This window comes from Rhinolophus sinicus, linkage group LG06 (assembly GCF_036562045.2).
Source record: "Rhinolophus sinicus isolate RSC01 linkage group LG06, ASM3656204v1, whole genome shotgun sequence".
Lineage (NCBI taxonomy): Eukaryota > Metazoa > Chordata > Mammalia > Chiroptera > Rhinolophidae > Rhinolophus > Rhinolophus sinicus.
In genome coordinates this window covers 134,121,903-134,140,354 of record NC_133756.1, presented here as the reverse complement: position 1 = coordinate 134,140,354, position 18,452 = coordinate 134,121,903, and the positions used below count along the sequence as shown (strand labels likewise).

General features: G+C 34.4%; 1 protein-coding gene across 2 annotated transcripts in view; it reads right to left on the bottom strand.

Moving 5' to 3' along the window:
* PRMT3 (protein arginine methyltransferase 3) overlaps positions 1 to 18,452 on the bottom strand; it is a 126,775-nt gene that overhangs the window by 88,927 nt on the left and 19,396 nt on the right. For both annotated transcript variants that reach the window (XM_019742634.2, XM_074336134.1), the window contains one exon: positions 14,708 to 14,829. In XM_019742634.2, coding sequence (XP_019598193.2) covers positions 14,708 to 14,829 — 122 coding nt within the window. The remainder of the gene's footprint in view (positions 1 to 14,707; positions 14,830 to 18,452) is intronic.

Sequence of the window (18,452 nt, the reverse complement as noted above, 5' to 3'; positions counted from 1 at the left end):
ACATCAAATATTTTCACCTATGTTTTCTTATAAAACTTTTTACTTTCTATTTTAAGTTAATTTTTCCATATAGTATCATGTTCATTCTTTTTCCTGTCAGTATCTATTGCTATGGTGTTGAAAAACTTGGTTGGAAAACTATCACAAGTGATAGTTTCAGCTTTTTGGAAAAATTATCACTAACCCATGGAATTATTTCAGTATCTTTTTCAAAAATCAATTAACCATATATGTATGGGTTTATTTCTGGACCTTCAATTCTGTCTCAAGACTTAGATGTGTATTCTTATGCCAATACAACACTTTCGTGATTACTACGGTATAGCTTTAAATTAAGTCACAAAATCTGACAGTATACATTTCAACTTTATTCTTCTTTTAAAAAAATTATTTTGACTACTCTAGGTCATTTGTAGTCCCACATGAATTTCAAGGATCAGTTCGCAGTAATGTTCTGCACTTTTAAGTCTTATACCTATGTTCTGCATCATTCATGTTTTAGACATATTTTGTTAAATTTATCCCAAAATGTTTGATAATTTTGGTTGTACTGTAAATGGTATTTTCCTAAGTTTCAATTTCTAGTTGCTTGTGGCTACTAATAGAAATAAAATTGATTTTCATATTTTGACCTTGAATCCCATGACAGTGATAAAGGTTTTAGTTTCAGCAGTTTTAGTGCCTATTTTATGAATTTCTCAGGATTTTACATGTACATGATCATGTCATTTGGGAGTAATGACAGTTTTACGTCTTTCAATTTTTTTTTTACTTTTATTTATTTTAAGTATGTTTTTCCAGGACCTATAAGCTCCAAGTCTAGTAGTTGTTTCAGTCTAGTTGTGGAGGGCGCAGCTCACAGTGGCCCATGTGGGGATCGAACCAGCAACTTTGTTAAGAGCTCCGTGCTCTAACCAACTGAGCTAACCGGCCGCCCTCAAATCTGTCTTTTATTTCCTTTTCTTGATTTGTTGTACTTGCTAGATACCCAAGAACATTCTAAATAGAATTGGTGAGAGTGGACATCCCTTATTTGTTCCCAGTTATAGGGGGAAAGCATTCATTAACTATTATTTAATATGACACTCCCTGACGTTTTATAGATGCTCTTTATTAGATGAGAAAGTTCCCTTCTTTCCTAGTTTGATGAGTTTTCCCTGTGAATGAGTTTTACATACTTATTCATTTTATATCTACCTGTTCTATCAATTATTGACAGAGTAGTATTGATATCCCCTAACATGATTAGAAACTTGTCCGTTTCCCCTTGAATTTGTCAGTTTTTGCTTCATGTATTCCAAAGATTTTATTATTTGATTATAGGTTTAGTATTACATTATAGTCTTAATTATTTGATCCCTTCATCATTATGAAATGTTCTTTATTCCTAATAAATTCTATAATATTTCCTATGTTTGATATTTATATAGCCACTCCAGCTTTTTTAATAATTTGTGTTTACATATCTTTCTCCATTCTTTTACTTTTAACCTATGGTATTTTACATTTAAACTGGATTTTTTTAAAGACAGAGAAAATAGTTGGGTCTTAACTTTTTATCCAATCTGATAATCTGTTTTAATTGGGTCTTTAGACCTAAGACTGGAAAATTATGGCCTGCTAGTCTGTGGCCCATTTTTGTACAGCTTAAGGGTTGTTAAGAAAGAAGAAAAAGAAGCAGCAGAAGTGACAGAGACCACAAATGTCCCACAAAACTTAAAATATTCACTGTATTACTATTACTACTTACTGGCCACTTACAGAACAGGTTTGCCAACCCTTGCTTTAGAACACTATAGAAGCACAGCTAAGACAAGGAATACAGTGAGAAGATCTAATACAGAATTAAATGGGATCCCAGAAAGAGAAGAAATAAAAGGGACAGAAAAAAAAGACGAGAATTTTCTAGAACTGATAAAAAGCACAAGCATTAAGAAATCCAATGAATCTCAAGAAGATCATTAAAAAAAAAAATCTAGGCATTACAGTAAAACTTCAGAAAACCAAAACAAAGAGAACATCTTCAACAAAGGCAGATTACCTTCAATGAAATAATCATTCTGACAGGTGATTTTTTGACAGCAACAATGGAAGCCAGAAGACAATGGAATAATATCAATGAATTGGAGCAGGACTGGGCAAAATTTTTATGCAATCGCCAAATAATAAATATATTAGGTTTGCAGGCCACATGGTTTCTATTGCACAACTATTCAATTGCTATTGTTGTATGAAAGCATCAAAAGACAATATTTAAACAAAAGGGCATTGCTGTGTCCCAACTTTATTTACAAAAAGTAGTGGCTGGTCCATGACTGAAGCTTACTGACTACCATACTAGAGCAGTATCACTGCCAACCAGGAATTCTATATACAGAGACAAATATTTCCAAGAATAAAGGCAAAATATATTTTCGAACCAACAAACACCATTTTGTGTGGCGACAGCCATAAATGCACAATGAAGGAAATGTTACAGAATTAGTTCAGGAAAAAGAAAAATTGCCCTAGTCAGGGAAATAGGAAAGAATGAAAAAAGAGAATGGATATATGTGGGTGAGTGAAAACAAAGGACCAGATTGTCAAATCTGACTCACACAAAAGAGAGATAATATCCCATGTCAAGCTTTATAAATAATTTTTAAAATATGGGCAATTAAGAGGTGTAGACAAATCAGGGAGAAGTCTGGGACATTAAAGGCAGCTGCTTTGGTCTTTCCTTCCCTGTATCAGGCATGCACTCTCTGGCCAAGAGTAGAGAAGGCCGCTAAGTAAGATACATGGGTTATTAATTCACATGGTAAGCAGCCCCTCTGTATGCACCAGATTGCTCTCTACTTCTTCTGAGTCTCTTAGTTGCCTGTATCTTTGAAATTATTAAGAAGCTTAATACTGTAATCTCTCTGGGTAATCCTGGGTAATCAGGTTTATGTGGAGTCTGATTTAAAAATATGCCAGTTCCAAGTTGTACTATGAGGAGGATCCTTGTACAGATCCATGAATCACAAAGGTTAAGGCACTTTTTGGCCAGAAAAAGGAGGGGACTAAAAAAAAAAAAAAAGAAAGAAAGAAACAAAAAATATATATATATATGGAGGATCTAATCCTGGGATGGATGCCTACACAGCCTTGGTATAAAATGGTAAAACTTAGACTCAGAGAAGTTGACTACTGGCTTGATAGGGAGGAGTAGGCAGAGGGGAAGATGATGAAAAATTCCCATTATCTGGCTATTACTAGCGTTTCTGCTAAATGCCAGTCCTCTCAGAGATGAGAGGATGGCAAGAGAAAAGATTTAACAGTTTTCCCTCTCACTAGAAGGCCTTCTTACATTTATATGGCTACCTGGAAAGATAAAATATTTACTCAGACAGTAATGAACTTAATTAAGGCTACGGGTTACTCCAAAGACAATACAGATAGATGGAGGACAAAATCAGAGTGCTGGCGGTGTTTTGTGAAAGAGATAGGACATTTTATAGAAACAAACCAGAAAAATCTGGTGAATTATTATCGGTATAGACTATCAGGAGGATACATTGCTTATTTTACACACAACTGAGTAGAAAGGATTACTTGGGTTTAAGATAGATCCCTAAGTGGCTATGAACAGATGCTTCCAGGTGGTATGACAACTACACTGCTACAGTGAATAAAAGCTGGGCTGCAATATACCTACCCCAAGGGGGGTAAGTGCCCTGCCTTCTCTCCAACCCATAAGTAGAATAGTCCTCTGAAGCAGTAGGTATGCTATGAGTACAAGTGAACTTAGGCTGCTTTTATGATAACAATATAATCTAATGCTACTGACAGAGATGATAATAGATGTAGAAATCAGCAACCCCTCATTCTTGAGCACTTTATGTAATCTTGCTATTGGGAAGCCAAGAGAATATTCAGGAGGCAACATCTGATTGCCTTATTCAATTACCACGAATGGAACTGCATGTTTTGACCTCTAAAAGAAAGGGGCATCAATAAGAGAAAAGACAGATAAACAAAAACCAGCTCATTGAGAGGGGTAGTTTAGAACACTTTGAATGTATGAAAAATGTATGAAAAAAGAGGAATTCGATAGAGGTCTACTAAGGAATTATCAACAGGCTTTATAGAGGATAGTTCATATCCTGATAGTCATTAGGGTCATCCAGGCTTATTCTTTATAGAAATTATTACAGAATATGTTGTAAGACTGAAGATACCTGAGAAATATCTGGCATGGAGATATTGACCAAGGTCAGAAGATACACTGGGGAAGAAGTTAAAATAGCTGGCTCATAATTCATGCACAGCCTTTACGGGGGGACATTCATCCCCTGGGTGAATTTTCCATTAAAAGTGACTTAATGTCCTTGCATTGTCTGGGAGGAGGTTAGAAATATTAACAATACACTTTGATATATTTTTTCAATGTCTAAGTGTTTTATGTTCTTTAAAGAAATACAACTGATTTTTGTACATTAATTATGTGTTCAGCACCTTGACACTTACTATTGTAATACCTTATTTATGGTTTATTTCTGAAGTCTATTTTCATTAACACATCAATGAACAAGAATAGTTTTGTTTCTTCATTTCTAATTCTTATACCTTTCTTTTTATTGCCTTGGTGTACTATCTAGGAGCTCCTTTACAGTGTAGACTAGAAGAGGTGATGGCAAGAATCCCTGTCCTGTTCCTGCACTTAAAGTGAATGCTTTCAGTGCTTCAAGATGTGAGCTGTAGGTTTTTTTTTTATGGATATCCTATATCATGTTGGGACATTTCTTTCTAGCTCTACTTTGCTACAAGTTTTAACACATGGGTATATTAAATGGATATGGCATTTTATCAAATAATTTTTTTTCTGCATGATGATCTCAATAAATTTTTCTAGCTGATTTTCTCATATTTAACCAACCTTGTATTTCTGGGATAAGCCTTACCTTCCAATATATTGCTCAACTAGTTGTCTAATGTTTTGATCAGGATTTTTGCATATATGCTCATGAATAAGTGACCTGTAATTTCTGTTCTACTACCTTAGTAGTTTTGGTATAAAGGTTATACTGGCCTCATACATGGATACTTGATTCTTGACAAAGATGACACTGCAAAGTACAGAGGAAATAATGGTCTTTGCAATCAATAAGTGAGACTGGAACAACTAGATCATTTAAACAGATTACAAAAAATAATAAAACTGGAGCACTACTTCATACCAAATACAAAAACAATGCCTACTAGATTACAGACCTAAATGTAAAACACAAAACTATAAAGCATTTACAAGAGAATAAAGGATATCGCCATAAGGTTTCTTCTCAACGCACAAATAGTGGCAACCATAAACAAAAATTTTGTTACATGAAAATTGAGAATTTTAGTACATCAAAGAATACCATGAAGAGAATGAAAATGTAACCAAGAATGAGAGAAGACTTTTGCATTACATAAAACCTATAAACAACTAAAATATGAAAATATAAAGGTTGCCTACCAATAAGAAAAAGAACCAACTCAAAGGAAACCTCAGCAAAAGATATAAACAGACATTTCACAGAAAGGAAATCCAAATGGGCAATAATCACATGAAAAGGTGCTCAGTGTCATTAACAATCACAGAAATGCAAATTTAAATTGCAACAAGATACTGTTAAACTGCCAATTGGAAAAAAATTTTAAAGGTAGACAATATCAATCAGAACTGTTATATACTATTGATTGATGGGAGCATAAATTGATATAACCACTTTGGTAAATTAGTCTGGCAATATCTGAAGGCATGTATACCCTAAAGCCTGCAATTCTAAGTATATACCCCACAGATATATATGTACCAGGGCACATGTACAAAAAATTCCTAACAAAATTAGGAATAATAGCCTTAAACTGGAAAACACAAAATGTCCATCAAGAACAGAAAAGAATAATTGTGATATATTCATCAATGGCATTCCAAACAACAATAACCATGAACACACTACAGCGATACACAATATGAGTGAACATTAAAAATAACGTTGAGCAAAACAAGGGAGACAAAAAGCATGAATATATAATTCAATTTATTTAAACTTGATCAAAACTGAGTCAACTAAACTATCTTACATGGATGCCCATCTAACTGGTTAAAATATAAAGCAAAGCAAGGAAGGTGATTACCATGAAAGTACGGATGGTAGTTACCTCAACCAGGCAAGGACCACATCTCACTAAGAAAGGCAAATGGAGGTGGGTGGGATTCCGAAGTGCTGTGACGTTCTATTTCTTGTTAATCATGCATTATCATGCATATTATAACATGCTATGCTTCACATACTTTTTAATAAGTATGTAATATTTTACACAAAAGTTAAAAAAGGATGCTTATGTCATATTTTTTCAGAGATATTTAATATAATTCTTTATGATAAAATTGCTGTGATTGATTACTATTTATTAAAATATTTATTAAGGCTTTAATAGCTATAAACACTTCAAAAGAAACAAAAAGCAATCTTCTTAAAAAAGCAAAATGTTCCCACTGCCTAGAAATAGCTCCAGAATGCTTATGCTTAAACAAGATGTGTTCTGTAAGAGGCCATCTGCTCAGGCTGTTTATTGTCTGCTACAAGTCATAATCCTATTTGCATCAGTAATTACTTGTTCAAATATAAATATAACAGAAGAGTAAGATTTCAGAAAATACACAGGAAAACAAAATGACAAAGGCCATAATTCCTAGTAATTCCTGTATTAGAACAGCCCCAAACATATATCGTCACATAGATAACCTCTTTCATAAGACTGTTAAGCATCACCTGACAGCTCATTTATGACAAGAACTATAGATTTTACTACTGTCCTCAAGTGGCTACTCACTAAACCTTACTTTAGCATAAAAGTATTTTAAATGAATTTTATCTCTGGAAACACCCGCTCAAAAACTAGCATAGCTTTAATTTATGGAAATACGATATTGTAATAAAAAGGGTGTTTTAAGTAAATCTCTTAACCAGTAGGCACTGAAATTATCTATTTTTCTGAGTGGAAATTGTGTTAGAAAAATACACACGTCTTATTTCCTATATTAAAAGTAGCAGTTTAACTTTTATTTCACGATACAGGACATCATTATGATTATCTTGTACTGGGCATCCAGAGATAAAAGACATAGTCCATGCACTTAAGAACATGGTCTAAGGGAAACAGAACAGTAAAGAGCGTAGGGGAATACAGGAGCTCATATAATGAGCCCTTAACCGAGTGAGTGACACTGGAGCTTAGCCAGGAAAAGATGGCATCCACAAAGAAGTACAGGGGTATGGGGTAAGGGAGGGCATCTCTGTGTGCAAAAACTACGTGTGTGTGTGTGTGTGTGTGTGTGTGTGTGTGTGTGTGTGTGACAGAGAGAGACAGAGACAGAGAGAGAGACAGAGAGAGACAGAGAGAGAGAGAGAGAGAGAGAGAGAGAGAGAGAGAGCGCAAACCTGAAGAACTATAAATAGATGAGTATGATTAGGGCAGTAAGAGGTAGCATGTAGTAACAAGGTTGGGAGGTAGTCAGAGGTGATGCTAAGAGGTCTAGATTTTATTTAAAGACAATGAAGAGCCTTTTCAGAATTTTTAGAATGGGGAACATGGGCTCAAATTTGTAATACACTTCTGCCCCGTGTGATTTAGATAAAAGACACGGGCTAGTTCCTAAGGGATGACAATGACATAGTAGGGAGACAGACGCGCAAACAACATAAAGCACCATGGGAGTTCATGCAATGAACACCTGATGAAGTAAAGTTAGTGACAAATGATTATAAAGTTCACCTAGAGGACTATATGGGTGATAACAACCATTTTTTAAAAAAGTATAAGGGGATCTTGAGATTATTATGCTAAGTGAAAAAAGTCAGACAGAAAAAGTTGAGAACCATATGATTTCACTGGTGGGATATAAAACTGAAAGCAACAAAGGAACAGGACAAACAAAGAAACAAAAACTCATAGACATAGACAACAGTTTAGTGGTTACCAGACGGTAAGGGGGAAGGGAGTGGTAGATGCGGGTAAACAGGATCAAATATATGGTGATGGAAGGAGAACTGATTCTGGGTGGTGAACACACAATGTGATATATAGATGGTGTATTACAGAATTGTACACCTGAAACTATGTAACTAATTTTTTAAAAAAGCGTAAGCGGGTATGGTCAGGGAGGAAATAGCCTGATATAGAAATACACAAAGTATAACATTATTGTGCTTTCGGTTCACTTTGGCATCTAAGCACACATTTCTCTTTTGTTCCCCAAGCACAATGAAATAACAATGAAGTAATAAAAAATGTGATAAACTGATAAATGCATGGAGATTTTAGAAGGTGATATCAAAGAACCAAAGAGTCTGATAATTTAGTGGGAAAAAGGGGGGAATTAAATCATACTGGTAAACCTGTGAAGAAGGAGCCAGCACTCAGTGCACACATAACAGAAGATTACAGTGGAAGTGGAAGCCATTCTTCACAACACAAACCCCAGAAGTGAGGAGGTATATAAAGTGGAAATGACAATCAGACTGAAAAATCATTGGAAGAATGGTGCCCAGAATAGGTTTCCCTCCCCTCTCTTCGGAGAGAAAATGCATACCAGTTACCTTTATTAAAGAATCTAGTCCTCCATTCATGAATGTAAACAATAAATAAGGATTCTTAACCATTTGAGATCGGGAAGATACGAGTACACCCCATGAAAAATACTACCAAGCAGATCATTTCAAACGCAGGGCCCAGACTCAGAACCAGAACAAGACTATTCCATGAGTTCCTTCCCTCTCAAATGTTTCATTTGTGTTTACAGGTGTGTAGCTGTAGCATTACTAACACTGAAAACATTTGTTGTTTAAAAATAGCAATAACTCAGCTTCTAAAACAGTGAAATAAAATCATGAAAATTAGTTACATAGTTTCAGGTGTACAATTCTGTAATATACCATCTATATATCACATTGTGTGTTCACCACCCAGAATCAGTTCTCCTTCCATCACCATATATTTGATCCTGTTTACCCGCATCTACCACTCCCTTCCCCCTTACCCTCTGGTAACCACTAAACTGTTGTCTATGTCTATGAGTTTTTGTTTCTTTGTTTGTCCTGTTCCTTTGTTGCTTTCAGTTTTATATCCCACATACCAGTGAAGCAGAGGTAATGGGTTTCCAGGCTTTGGTGATGGTGATTTATCTGACTTTGAACAGCTGACGTCCTGGGTCTTGAAAATTCATTCATTTATTCAATCATTAAGTATTTACATTGAATATCTACTATGTGCCAGGTACCCGTCCAGGTGGTTGGAGCACATAAGTGAACAAGAAAGAAAAATCACTGTCTAACCTTAGGGAGCTGATGTTCCAGGAAAACTTACACTTCTATGTGTATTTCATCTCCTGTGACCTAAGGCTTTAAAATGCCTTACCAAAATGTTGATAGTGATCTCTCAGACCAAGATCACAGGTAATTTTACTTTCTTCATCCTCTCTTATGTCTTCCCAACACAAAAACATATCCCACCCCCACCCCCGTTTTCTTTTTTCATTTAAAGTGGGGGGGAAGTGGATATGGAAATCAATTTGGTTGCACAGAGAGAATGAATGACAGAGAGCTGTAAGAGGCAGATAAAGAACACATAACTGAGTCAGTTACATGCAGATGCATCAATTCAGGTGAGAAATATAAGAATGTGAATTGAGACATGGGTTTACCAAACACCAATGGTACAAGATCGACAGATTTGAGAAACATTAAGGATTTTCAAGTAATAAGACTATCTCCAACAGGTATATTGGTAAAAGAGAAGCTATAGTCCAGTATGAATCCCAGGTTTCCAATTATGACCTGTGCGGAAAGAATTAATGCGGGTCTTTCAGTTCTTACTTATCTCTGTAACCATGGCAATAATACTTGATCGAACTCTAATAAAACCCCTGCACGTTCACATAGTTAGTGCACAATGATGTCATTCTGTATGCCCGGATCCACGGACCAAGGTAAATCAGGATGACAGTATATTTAAAGTAAACATGAAGATTCCTAAAAGAACAAGACAAACAAATGAGAAACAAAAACTCATAGACACAGACAATAGTTTAGTGGTTACCAGAGGGTAAAGGGGGTGGGGGGTGGGAGATGAGGGTAAGGGGGATGAAATATATGGTGATGGAAGGAGAACTGACTCTGGGTGGTGAACACACAATGGGATTTATAGATGATGTAATATAGAACTGTACACCTGAAATCTATGTAATTTTACTAACAATTGTCACCCCAATAAATTAAAAAAACAAACAAACCGAAAAAAACATGAAGATTCCTGATGTGCAGCTGGTGTCTGGCACAGGTTTTGCACCATGGCTGGTCACACAACAGCTACATGCTGCCTATGTGACCAGCTCTTTGAGAACTATAAAATCTAAGACTCAAGCAAACTTCCTTGAGACATCTCACATGTATCTCTGAGGTTCACAGGTACGTCCTGTGACTCGTGCAGAGAAAGAGCGATTATTTTGGAGCCTGTATGCGACCTCTTTACCGATGGATATCTATTTCTCAGTCCCTGGACTGCATCCTTTGTTGTCATAAACCATAGCTGTGAATACAACTTCATACTGAGTAATGTGCGTTCTTCTAGTGAACCACTGAATTACTGAGTAGTCATGGGACCCCACCCCCCCAAAAAACAAGACCACTGAATGGACAGGAAATTAAGGGGTTGGGAGGGTGGGAGAAGAAATGAATTTAGTTTCCTTGTAAGGTGACTTCATCACCTTCATTACCTTCATTCTATGGCTTTTGAGCAACAAAATATCATTTTACCATTTTAGCCTCATCAGTGGTTCAAAATTCTCTTCAGCTTTAACTCTCCATTCTATGTTATTTCAGTTAAATTCAGAAACAAACTATAAAGGAACATTTCTTACTTCAAGAATGTATCCTGGTTTATTTTGTGATCTTGTTTCAAATCATATATATACATATATATATATATATATATATATATATATATATATATATATACACACATATATATGTATATATATATTACCATTACTTTTTAAAATCATTATGTTAAGTTACTTTATTCTTTTCAAAAACCTTTACTCAGCATCTAGCAGGTATCAGACACTTTGCTAGGTGTTAGGGATAAAAAGATTAAGAAGATAAAGCTCCTGTCCTAGAATCTAGAGAAGGACACTTATATAAACATAACAACAGATCAAAATACCCTCGAGGCTTTTCTTAATGCTTCATTTCTAACAGTACTCGAGACATAGGTAATAAAAAAGATTGCATCTTTAATGCCACACTGAAATTGAAAGTATTGCATTGTAGCTATAAGATGGATCAACCTTCTGATGAAAACTCCTCTGCAATAACATTCAAAAGTTTGAATAATGAGCTATTATTCCATGACTGAGTCGATGAGAAACAAAAGGCAGCCAGAGAAATGGTAAAAATATTACCAGAAGCTACCTCTGCTTCCTGAGGTGAAAGTATACAATTTTCTGGCATTTGCATAGCTTTGCTGTACTTAGGTAAGTTTACGTTTCTGAAATGATTATTCACTGCAGAGTTCAAAGTATGACAGCAAGAACAAAAAACAATTTCTCATTCTTTCCACATATAACTTTAACTTCTATTTGGCCTTGCTAATATAACATTTTTGAAGATCTATATTCTACTTTATTCATGTCTACAACCTCAGAACCAAAGCCTACCTTCTTCTTAAGCCCTAATATATGCATTATATATAATATATAATGCATATATTATATATATACGTTATATATATGTTATTGATATATTATACATTATGTATAATGTATAACATATAACATGTTATATATATTATACATTATATATAATGTATATAAGCCTTAATATATGTCCATTTATATTAAAACCAAAACTTATTCTAAACTAATTTATTTAGAAATGTTAGATCTCTTTGTCAAATAAAGAGATAAAAACTATTTTATCATTATTTTGAACACAATTCAAGGATTGTACATTGAATACATTTAAAATAGAAATCAAGTCACGTGGTTCCAGATGCTGAAAGAAGTATGCTACGCTGCCTCCTCAAATGCTAGAATAGTGGGCCAATAAACTGTGGGGATATTAACAATAAACTGTTTCCTGAATATCCTTTTATAGGTTACATTCACAAACGGAAGAACAGAAGTTAGTTTACCCTGCAGTGTAAATTTTAAATTTTCGAATGGAAGACAAAGGAGAGATGCTTATGAACACTATGGAAATAGCTATCTTTTCACAATATAAAAAAAGCAAAAGTGAACATCTCTGAAAAAATGGTACAATGTTGACTTAATCAAAACAAAACTTATCCAAAACAAAAAGGCCTGATTTTCATACACTATAGGTTCTAAGTAAAGCAAACCAGTGAATGCAACCAATACGTGCCCTGTAAGTAGTTGAAGGTAGACACAGCAATAGTAAATTGGCTGTGAGGATGGACTATGGAGCCAGGCTGCTTGGGATCTAATTCTGGCTCCACTACAAATAAGAAGAGTTACTTATTATCTCTGTGCCTCAATTTCTTAATCTCTATAAGAAGGATAATAATATAATGTAATTGTACCTACTTCAAAGGAAAGTCAACAGAAAGTATTAATGTTAGCAATATTTGTTATTAAATCAAAGTACATAAAATTGAGTGCTAACTCATTTTCAATTAATGCTGTCATGCAAAAGTTCCACATGTTATACTTCAGCACTAAATTTTACACACAAAGAATTTGAATATAATCATTGTATAAACATATTTTTAAAAAGTCACTATGAATCAGGGCTTCTATGAAATAAAATGAACCAAAACAAAACAATACAAAGTAAAATGTGGGGATATTAACAATATCACAATCTTTTTCCTTTTCTTCTGTAAAGGAATTAAAATGACAGCACGTCTAGTTTTGCTTTGTAGAAATCAAAAATGACAAATTAATACATAAATGGACATGGTCTTTCATAAGATTAGAACTTCTAATAGAAATATCTGGCCATAATCTTACTATCGACAAAAAATATTTCTAAAATACTCTCTTCTTTTGGACAGTGATTCTCCTGTTTGTTTGGATGGCAATGCACAATCAAGTGAAGGTGCTCTTAATGGACACTCATAAATGATGATGTGTACTTAATGGTGTCTTAGGAACTAGAAAAACTCTTTATTAGATTATGGAATTGCATATATATACATGCAACATATATGCATATTCTCCAATATGAAAATCATAACCACAAACCTATGTCTACAAAAAATCTAAGCAAGACCAAAGTAATTTTTTTCATTAACATTAATTTGGTATTTGTTAATAGTAACAATAGCTAGCTTTTGAATATGTACTATAGGCCAGGCAATATGCCAAGGATTTATATGTATTAATATATTTTACTTATAATTTATTTATCTTACTCATAACCAAATGAAGTAGTTATTATTATTTTCATTTTGACAGTGAAACAACTGAGGTTTCAAAACGGTTTGATGTAATTTAACTGAAGTTCAAATAACTGGTAAGTAGTAAAGCAAGGACTTGAAACCAAGACGAACTCAAACCCTGTGCTCTTAACCACAAATCTATACTTCTATATCACGGAATAAAATCTAAAAATTTAAAAATTTTACATAATTATATTATATTTTATACTAGTCAGAAAAGATCAATGTTAATCAATGTTAAGAACAGAACATGTGTATCAGTGAGAGGGTCATTTAGGAATCGTTGCTGGGAGTCTAATGTACAGCATGATGATCACAGCTAATAATACTGCATTATACACTTGAAAGTTGCTGAGAGAGTAGATCTTAACTGTTCTCACCACAAAAAAGAAAAGGTAGTATGTGACACAAAGGAGGTGCTACGTAATGCTAGGGTGGTAATCACTTTGCAATATATAAATGTATCAAAACAACACAATGTACACCTCAAACTTACACAGTATTAGGTGTCAATTCTCAACAAAGCTGGAAAAAAAAAGAATTGCTGAAAAGCCTCCTATTAATTATTTATTCTGGAAATCACTCCTAAGTTCCAAAGGTAAGGTGCTAAGTACACAGCTAAAGAAATCCAGTTCTATAAGCTGTAGTTCAAATAAAGACCTTTTTACTAGGACATAAGCCAATTGTAAAATCAACCATTGATCAATTAACCTAACGTACCTCCTCAAAGGAGATATTTTTAGAGAATATAATTTTTAGGAGCTAAATTAAATCCACTCTGCCTTGTTTGCAGCCATTTTGGAATTTACTTATTTTAATTTGAAGGAGGCACAAGGGCTAATATTGTCAAAAAGAAAAAGATAAATAACCCTTAGTCTTGAGTCTAATTGCTATTTGCTAAAGGAAATATTACTGATATAAACATTTAGTTTTATAGATGATACAATATTACCCTGTATGTCAATGATTTCTAATTTTACATTATAATTAGCATATTTATAGCCATAATTAGAAAGACAGAAAATTAAAATAATTTTCATCAATGAGAACTGTGAAAAGATTATTCATAGATCAAACATGTCTAGTTCAATCCAAGTTAAAATCTTATTATTCTGGCATGAATTTTTACTAAAAGACAAATGTCTTGCGTCTGCGTTAGATAGCTATTAAAGACAAGAAAACCTGTTAATCGTCAAAATTTAAAAATAATCTTAAATTAAGCCTTAAGTTCATCTACCTTATGATATCCATTGCCTGGTAAAGGATTTCAGATTGATCAACTCCAAGAACTTTCTTTGCCCCAGCTTTAGCAGCAAACATAGAGAGAATTCCAGTTCCACAACCAACATCCAAAACTATCTGGTATAATAAAAAAACAGATGTTATTGAGGTCTAATATTTTTAATTCTATTCATATATTATGCTGTTTCTGGCTAGGAATAGATCACAAAAATTTAAAACTTTACCAATCAAATATGGTAATAATTCCTATTTGGGGAAACTGAAAATATCACAATGGGTTGTTTTAAATTTATAACAGTATACTTGGCTATAGTCTGTTGCAATTAGATGCAACAATGTAAATGTAAGATGTTTTACATGAAATAATCAACTTCCATAGACTTCTTAATAGGAAAGTATTCTCTGTTCTTAATTTCTTTATTGTATGCATGCTCTAATTTAGGCTTAGCAATTCTAAATTTTAAGAGAAATGAACTTCCTCAATTTTGAATGGCAGGAATTAAGCAGCATAGCTTGATCTAATACAATTAAAAATTGTTATTAAAGGAATCATGAATATAGAATATCATCATATCCCTTCCATTTCCAAAATGAAATTTTCAACTCATTTTAACAATACAGGAACAAAGAGTTGGCTTCTAGAATTCAGGAACTTGAGAATTTAAAAATGATACTCATTATCACTGGTGAAAGTAGTAAGAACCAAAATTTAAGATGATATTCAGGACAGCAGGGAGCAATTATTTCTAAACCAATAATTTCATATGGTTCTTCCCAGAACAGTATAATGAAACCTGCTCATTCACAGTAAAAAAACAAATTACCAACAAAAACACATTACGTAAAATTCTCAGAGGTATGCTACTCCGTGAAATAACTGAACACTGTACAACCTTAAGTCTTCCATTATCAATGGCCTAAGGCCCTATATACTTGTCCCAAAATATGAAATTACTTCAGCACTCTTCAACTGCAAGCATTTGCTGGGCATTACTAACACAGGCATTGATTACAGTGATGGGGGATGGCAACAAACAAGACCAAGTACCTGTCCTAAAACACCTCACTATCTTGTGGGACAATGAATAAACAAAGAATATAAAATAACGTCAGGCAGTGGTGTCACATTAAAGAAAAATCAAATGCCAGAATACAGGTTAGAGCAAGGGGGAGAGCATATACCTTTTTTTTAGGGAGGTCTGCAAATTCTTCTCTAATACATGTGAACAGAGAACTGAATGAAATAAAGCAGTAGAGATCCGGGGGACGTGCCATAGAGGACATTAAATGCAAGGCACAAGATTCCAGGCAAAGCAAGAAGGCCAGTATGGCTGAGCTGGGTGAGAAAGAGGTTGTTTGGAGGTAAGGTCAGAGTTAAGCAGGGGCCAGAGCACATACAGCCTCTGGATTTTATTCTGAGTAATGGAAGCTACTATAAGAGAAATAGAACTAGAATTAAGAATCTATTATATTGCTCAACAATTATTTTATTTTTTTTCACTAAGTAATATATTCACATAGTTAAAAGCATGTATCTTATTTATCCTACAAGAGAATTCCTATGCATATACAATGCAATATATGTTTTCCCTTCCCCTTTTTATACAAATGGAAGCATACAAAGCTCTGACAATTAAGTTCGTGAACTTGTCGCAACACTGTTGCTAATGTTTTTTGATATCAGAGGGATTATTCATTATGAATTTGTACCAACTAGACAAACAGTTAACCAACTTGACTATAAGGAAGTGCTGAAAAGACTACATGAAAAAGTTAGACAACCTGAACTCTTCACCAACGATTCATGGCTCTTGCATCACGACAATGCACCAGCTCACACGGCACTGTCTGTGAGGGAGCTTTTAGCCAGTAAACAAATAACTGTATTGGAACACCCTCCCTACTCACCTGATCTGGCCCCCAATGACTTCTTTCTTTACCTGAAGATAAAGGAAATATTGAAAGGAAGCCATTTTGATGACATTCAGGACATCAAGGGTAATATGATGACAGCTCTGATGGCCATTACAGAAAAAGAGTTCCAAAATTGCTCTGCATTGGAACTAGGCATTGGCGTCGGTGCATAGCTTCCCAAGGGGAGTACTTCGAAGGTGACTGTAGTGATATTCAGCAATGAGGTATGAGCACTTTTTCTAGGATAAGTTCACGAACTTAATTGTCTGACCTTGTATTAAACCCACTATGCTACACATTTTTTTTTTTATTTGACAATGAATTTTAGAGATCTTTCCTATCAGTTTATAGAACTTCTTTCTCTTATGAGGTAGCTGTGTAGGATTCCATATTATGGCCGTACCATAATCTACTGATCCACTTCTCTACTGAGAGATATATAGTTTTTTAAATTTTACTATGACAATCAATACTGTAAATAAGTCCCTATCTAACCTCATTCACACATGAGTAAATCTAAAGAATATATTCCTAGAAGTAAAAGCACTGTGAAAATACTGTGTCAGAGAGTATACATGTTTATAATCCTGCTAGACATAACCAAATTATCCTCCATCGGGTAACTCTACTCATGAAGACTCCAACCAGCAATGTGTTAAGTGCCAATTTCCTCATAGGTGAGACTACCCCATGGAAAAGATAAGCAAACTTTCAGATTTCTGCCAATTTAACAAATACAAAATGATATACTGGTCTAGTTTTAACACGCATTTCCGTTATCATGAGGTTTAGCATCATTCCATATGCTGTAGAGCCATCTGTACTTCTCTTTATGTGAACTATCTACTTATATCCTTTTTCCATTATTCCACTGAGTTGTTAGTCTTTTTTTAATCAAATTTTTCCTATAAAAATCTTGCCAAATAAGAGTTCTTTACAAATTAAGGAAATTATACTTCTATATTATGACTTGTAATGTTTCTTCTCAGCATATATTTTTGTCGTCTTTTGATTCTGCTTACAGTGATTTTTGCTATGCAGAAATTCTTTACTTATAGTCAAACTCATTAATCTTTTCGTTTATGGCTTCTGGATTTTGATTATAATTAGACTGACCTTCCCCATATTCTCCCATAATTCATTCTATTTCATCCTCATTTCCTTCTAGTACATTTATAGTTTCATTAATACAGTTTGTTTTTTTATCATGGTATACACTAAGAGGAATGGTTCCAACTTTATGGTTCAGATGGCTAACCAATTCTTTCAACATGTTATTAAATAGCTTGTTTCCCCAACTGATTTGACATACAACTGCTATGGTCTGAATGTTTGTGTCCTCCCCAAATTCACATACTAACCCGTAACCCCCAAGGTGATGGGATTAGAAGCTGAGGCCTTCGGGAGGTCATGAGAGCACAGCCCTCGGGAACGGCATTAGTACCCTTATATGATAAAAGAGGCTCCCGGGAGCTCCTTTGCCCTCCCCCACCATGTAAGGACCTACAGCATGAAGCCATGTCTATGAACCACAAAGGAGCCCTCAGAATCAGCTAGTACCTGATCTTGGACTTCCCAACCTCCAGAACTGTGAAAAATAAATTCCTGTTGTTTATGAGCCACTCAGTTTATGGTATTTTTGTTACAGCAACCCAAAGGGACAAAGACAAGATCCTTTAACATTCACTAAAATTTCTGTGTATTTTGTGGTCTATTTCTGAATTTTTATTCTGCTCCACTAATCTATAAATCATGTGCCAGCAATTATTCTAATTACAGAAGTTTACAGAATGTTTTAATATCTTGTAAGGCTGGTTCGACCTCCC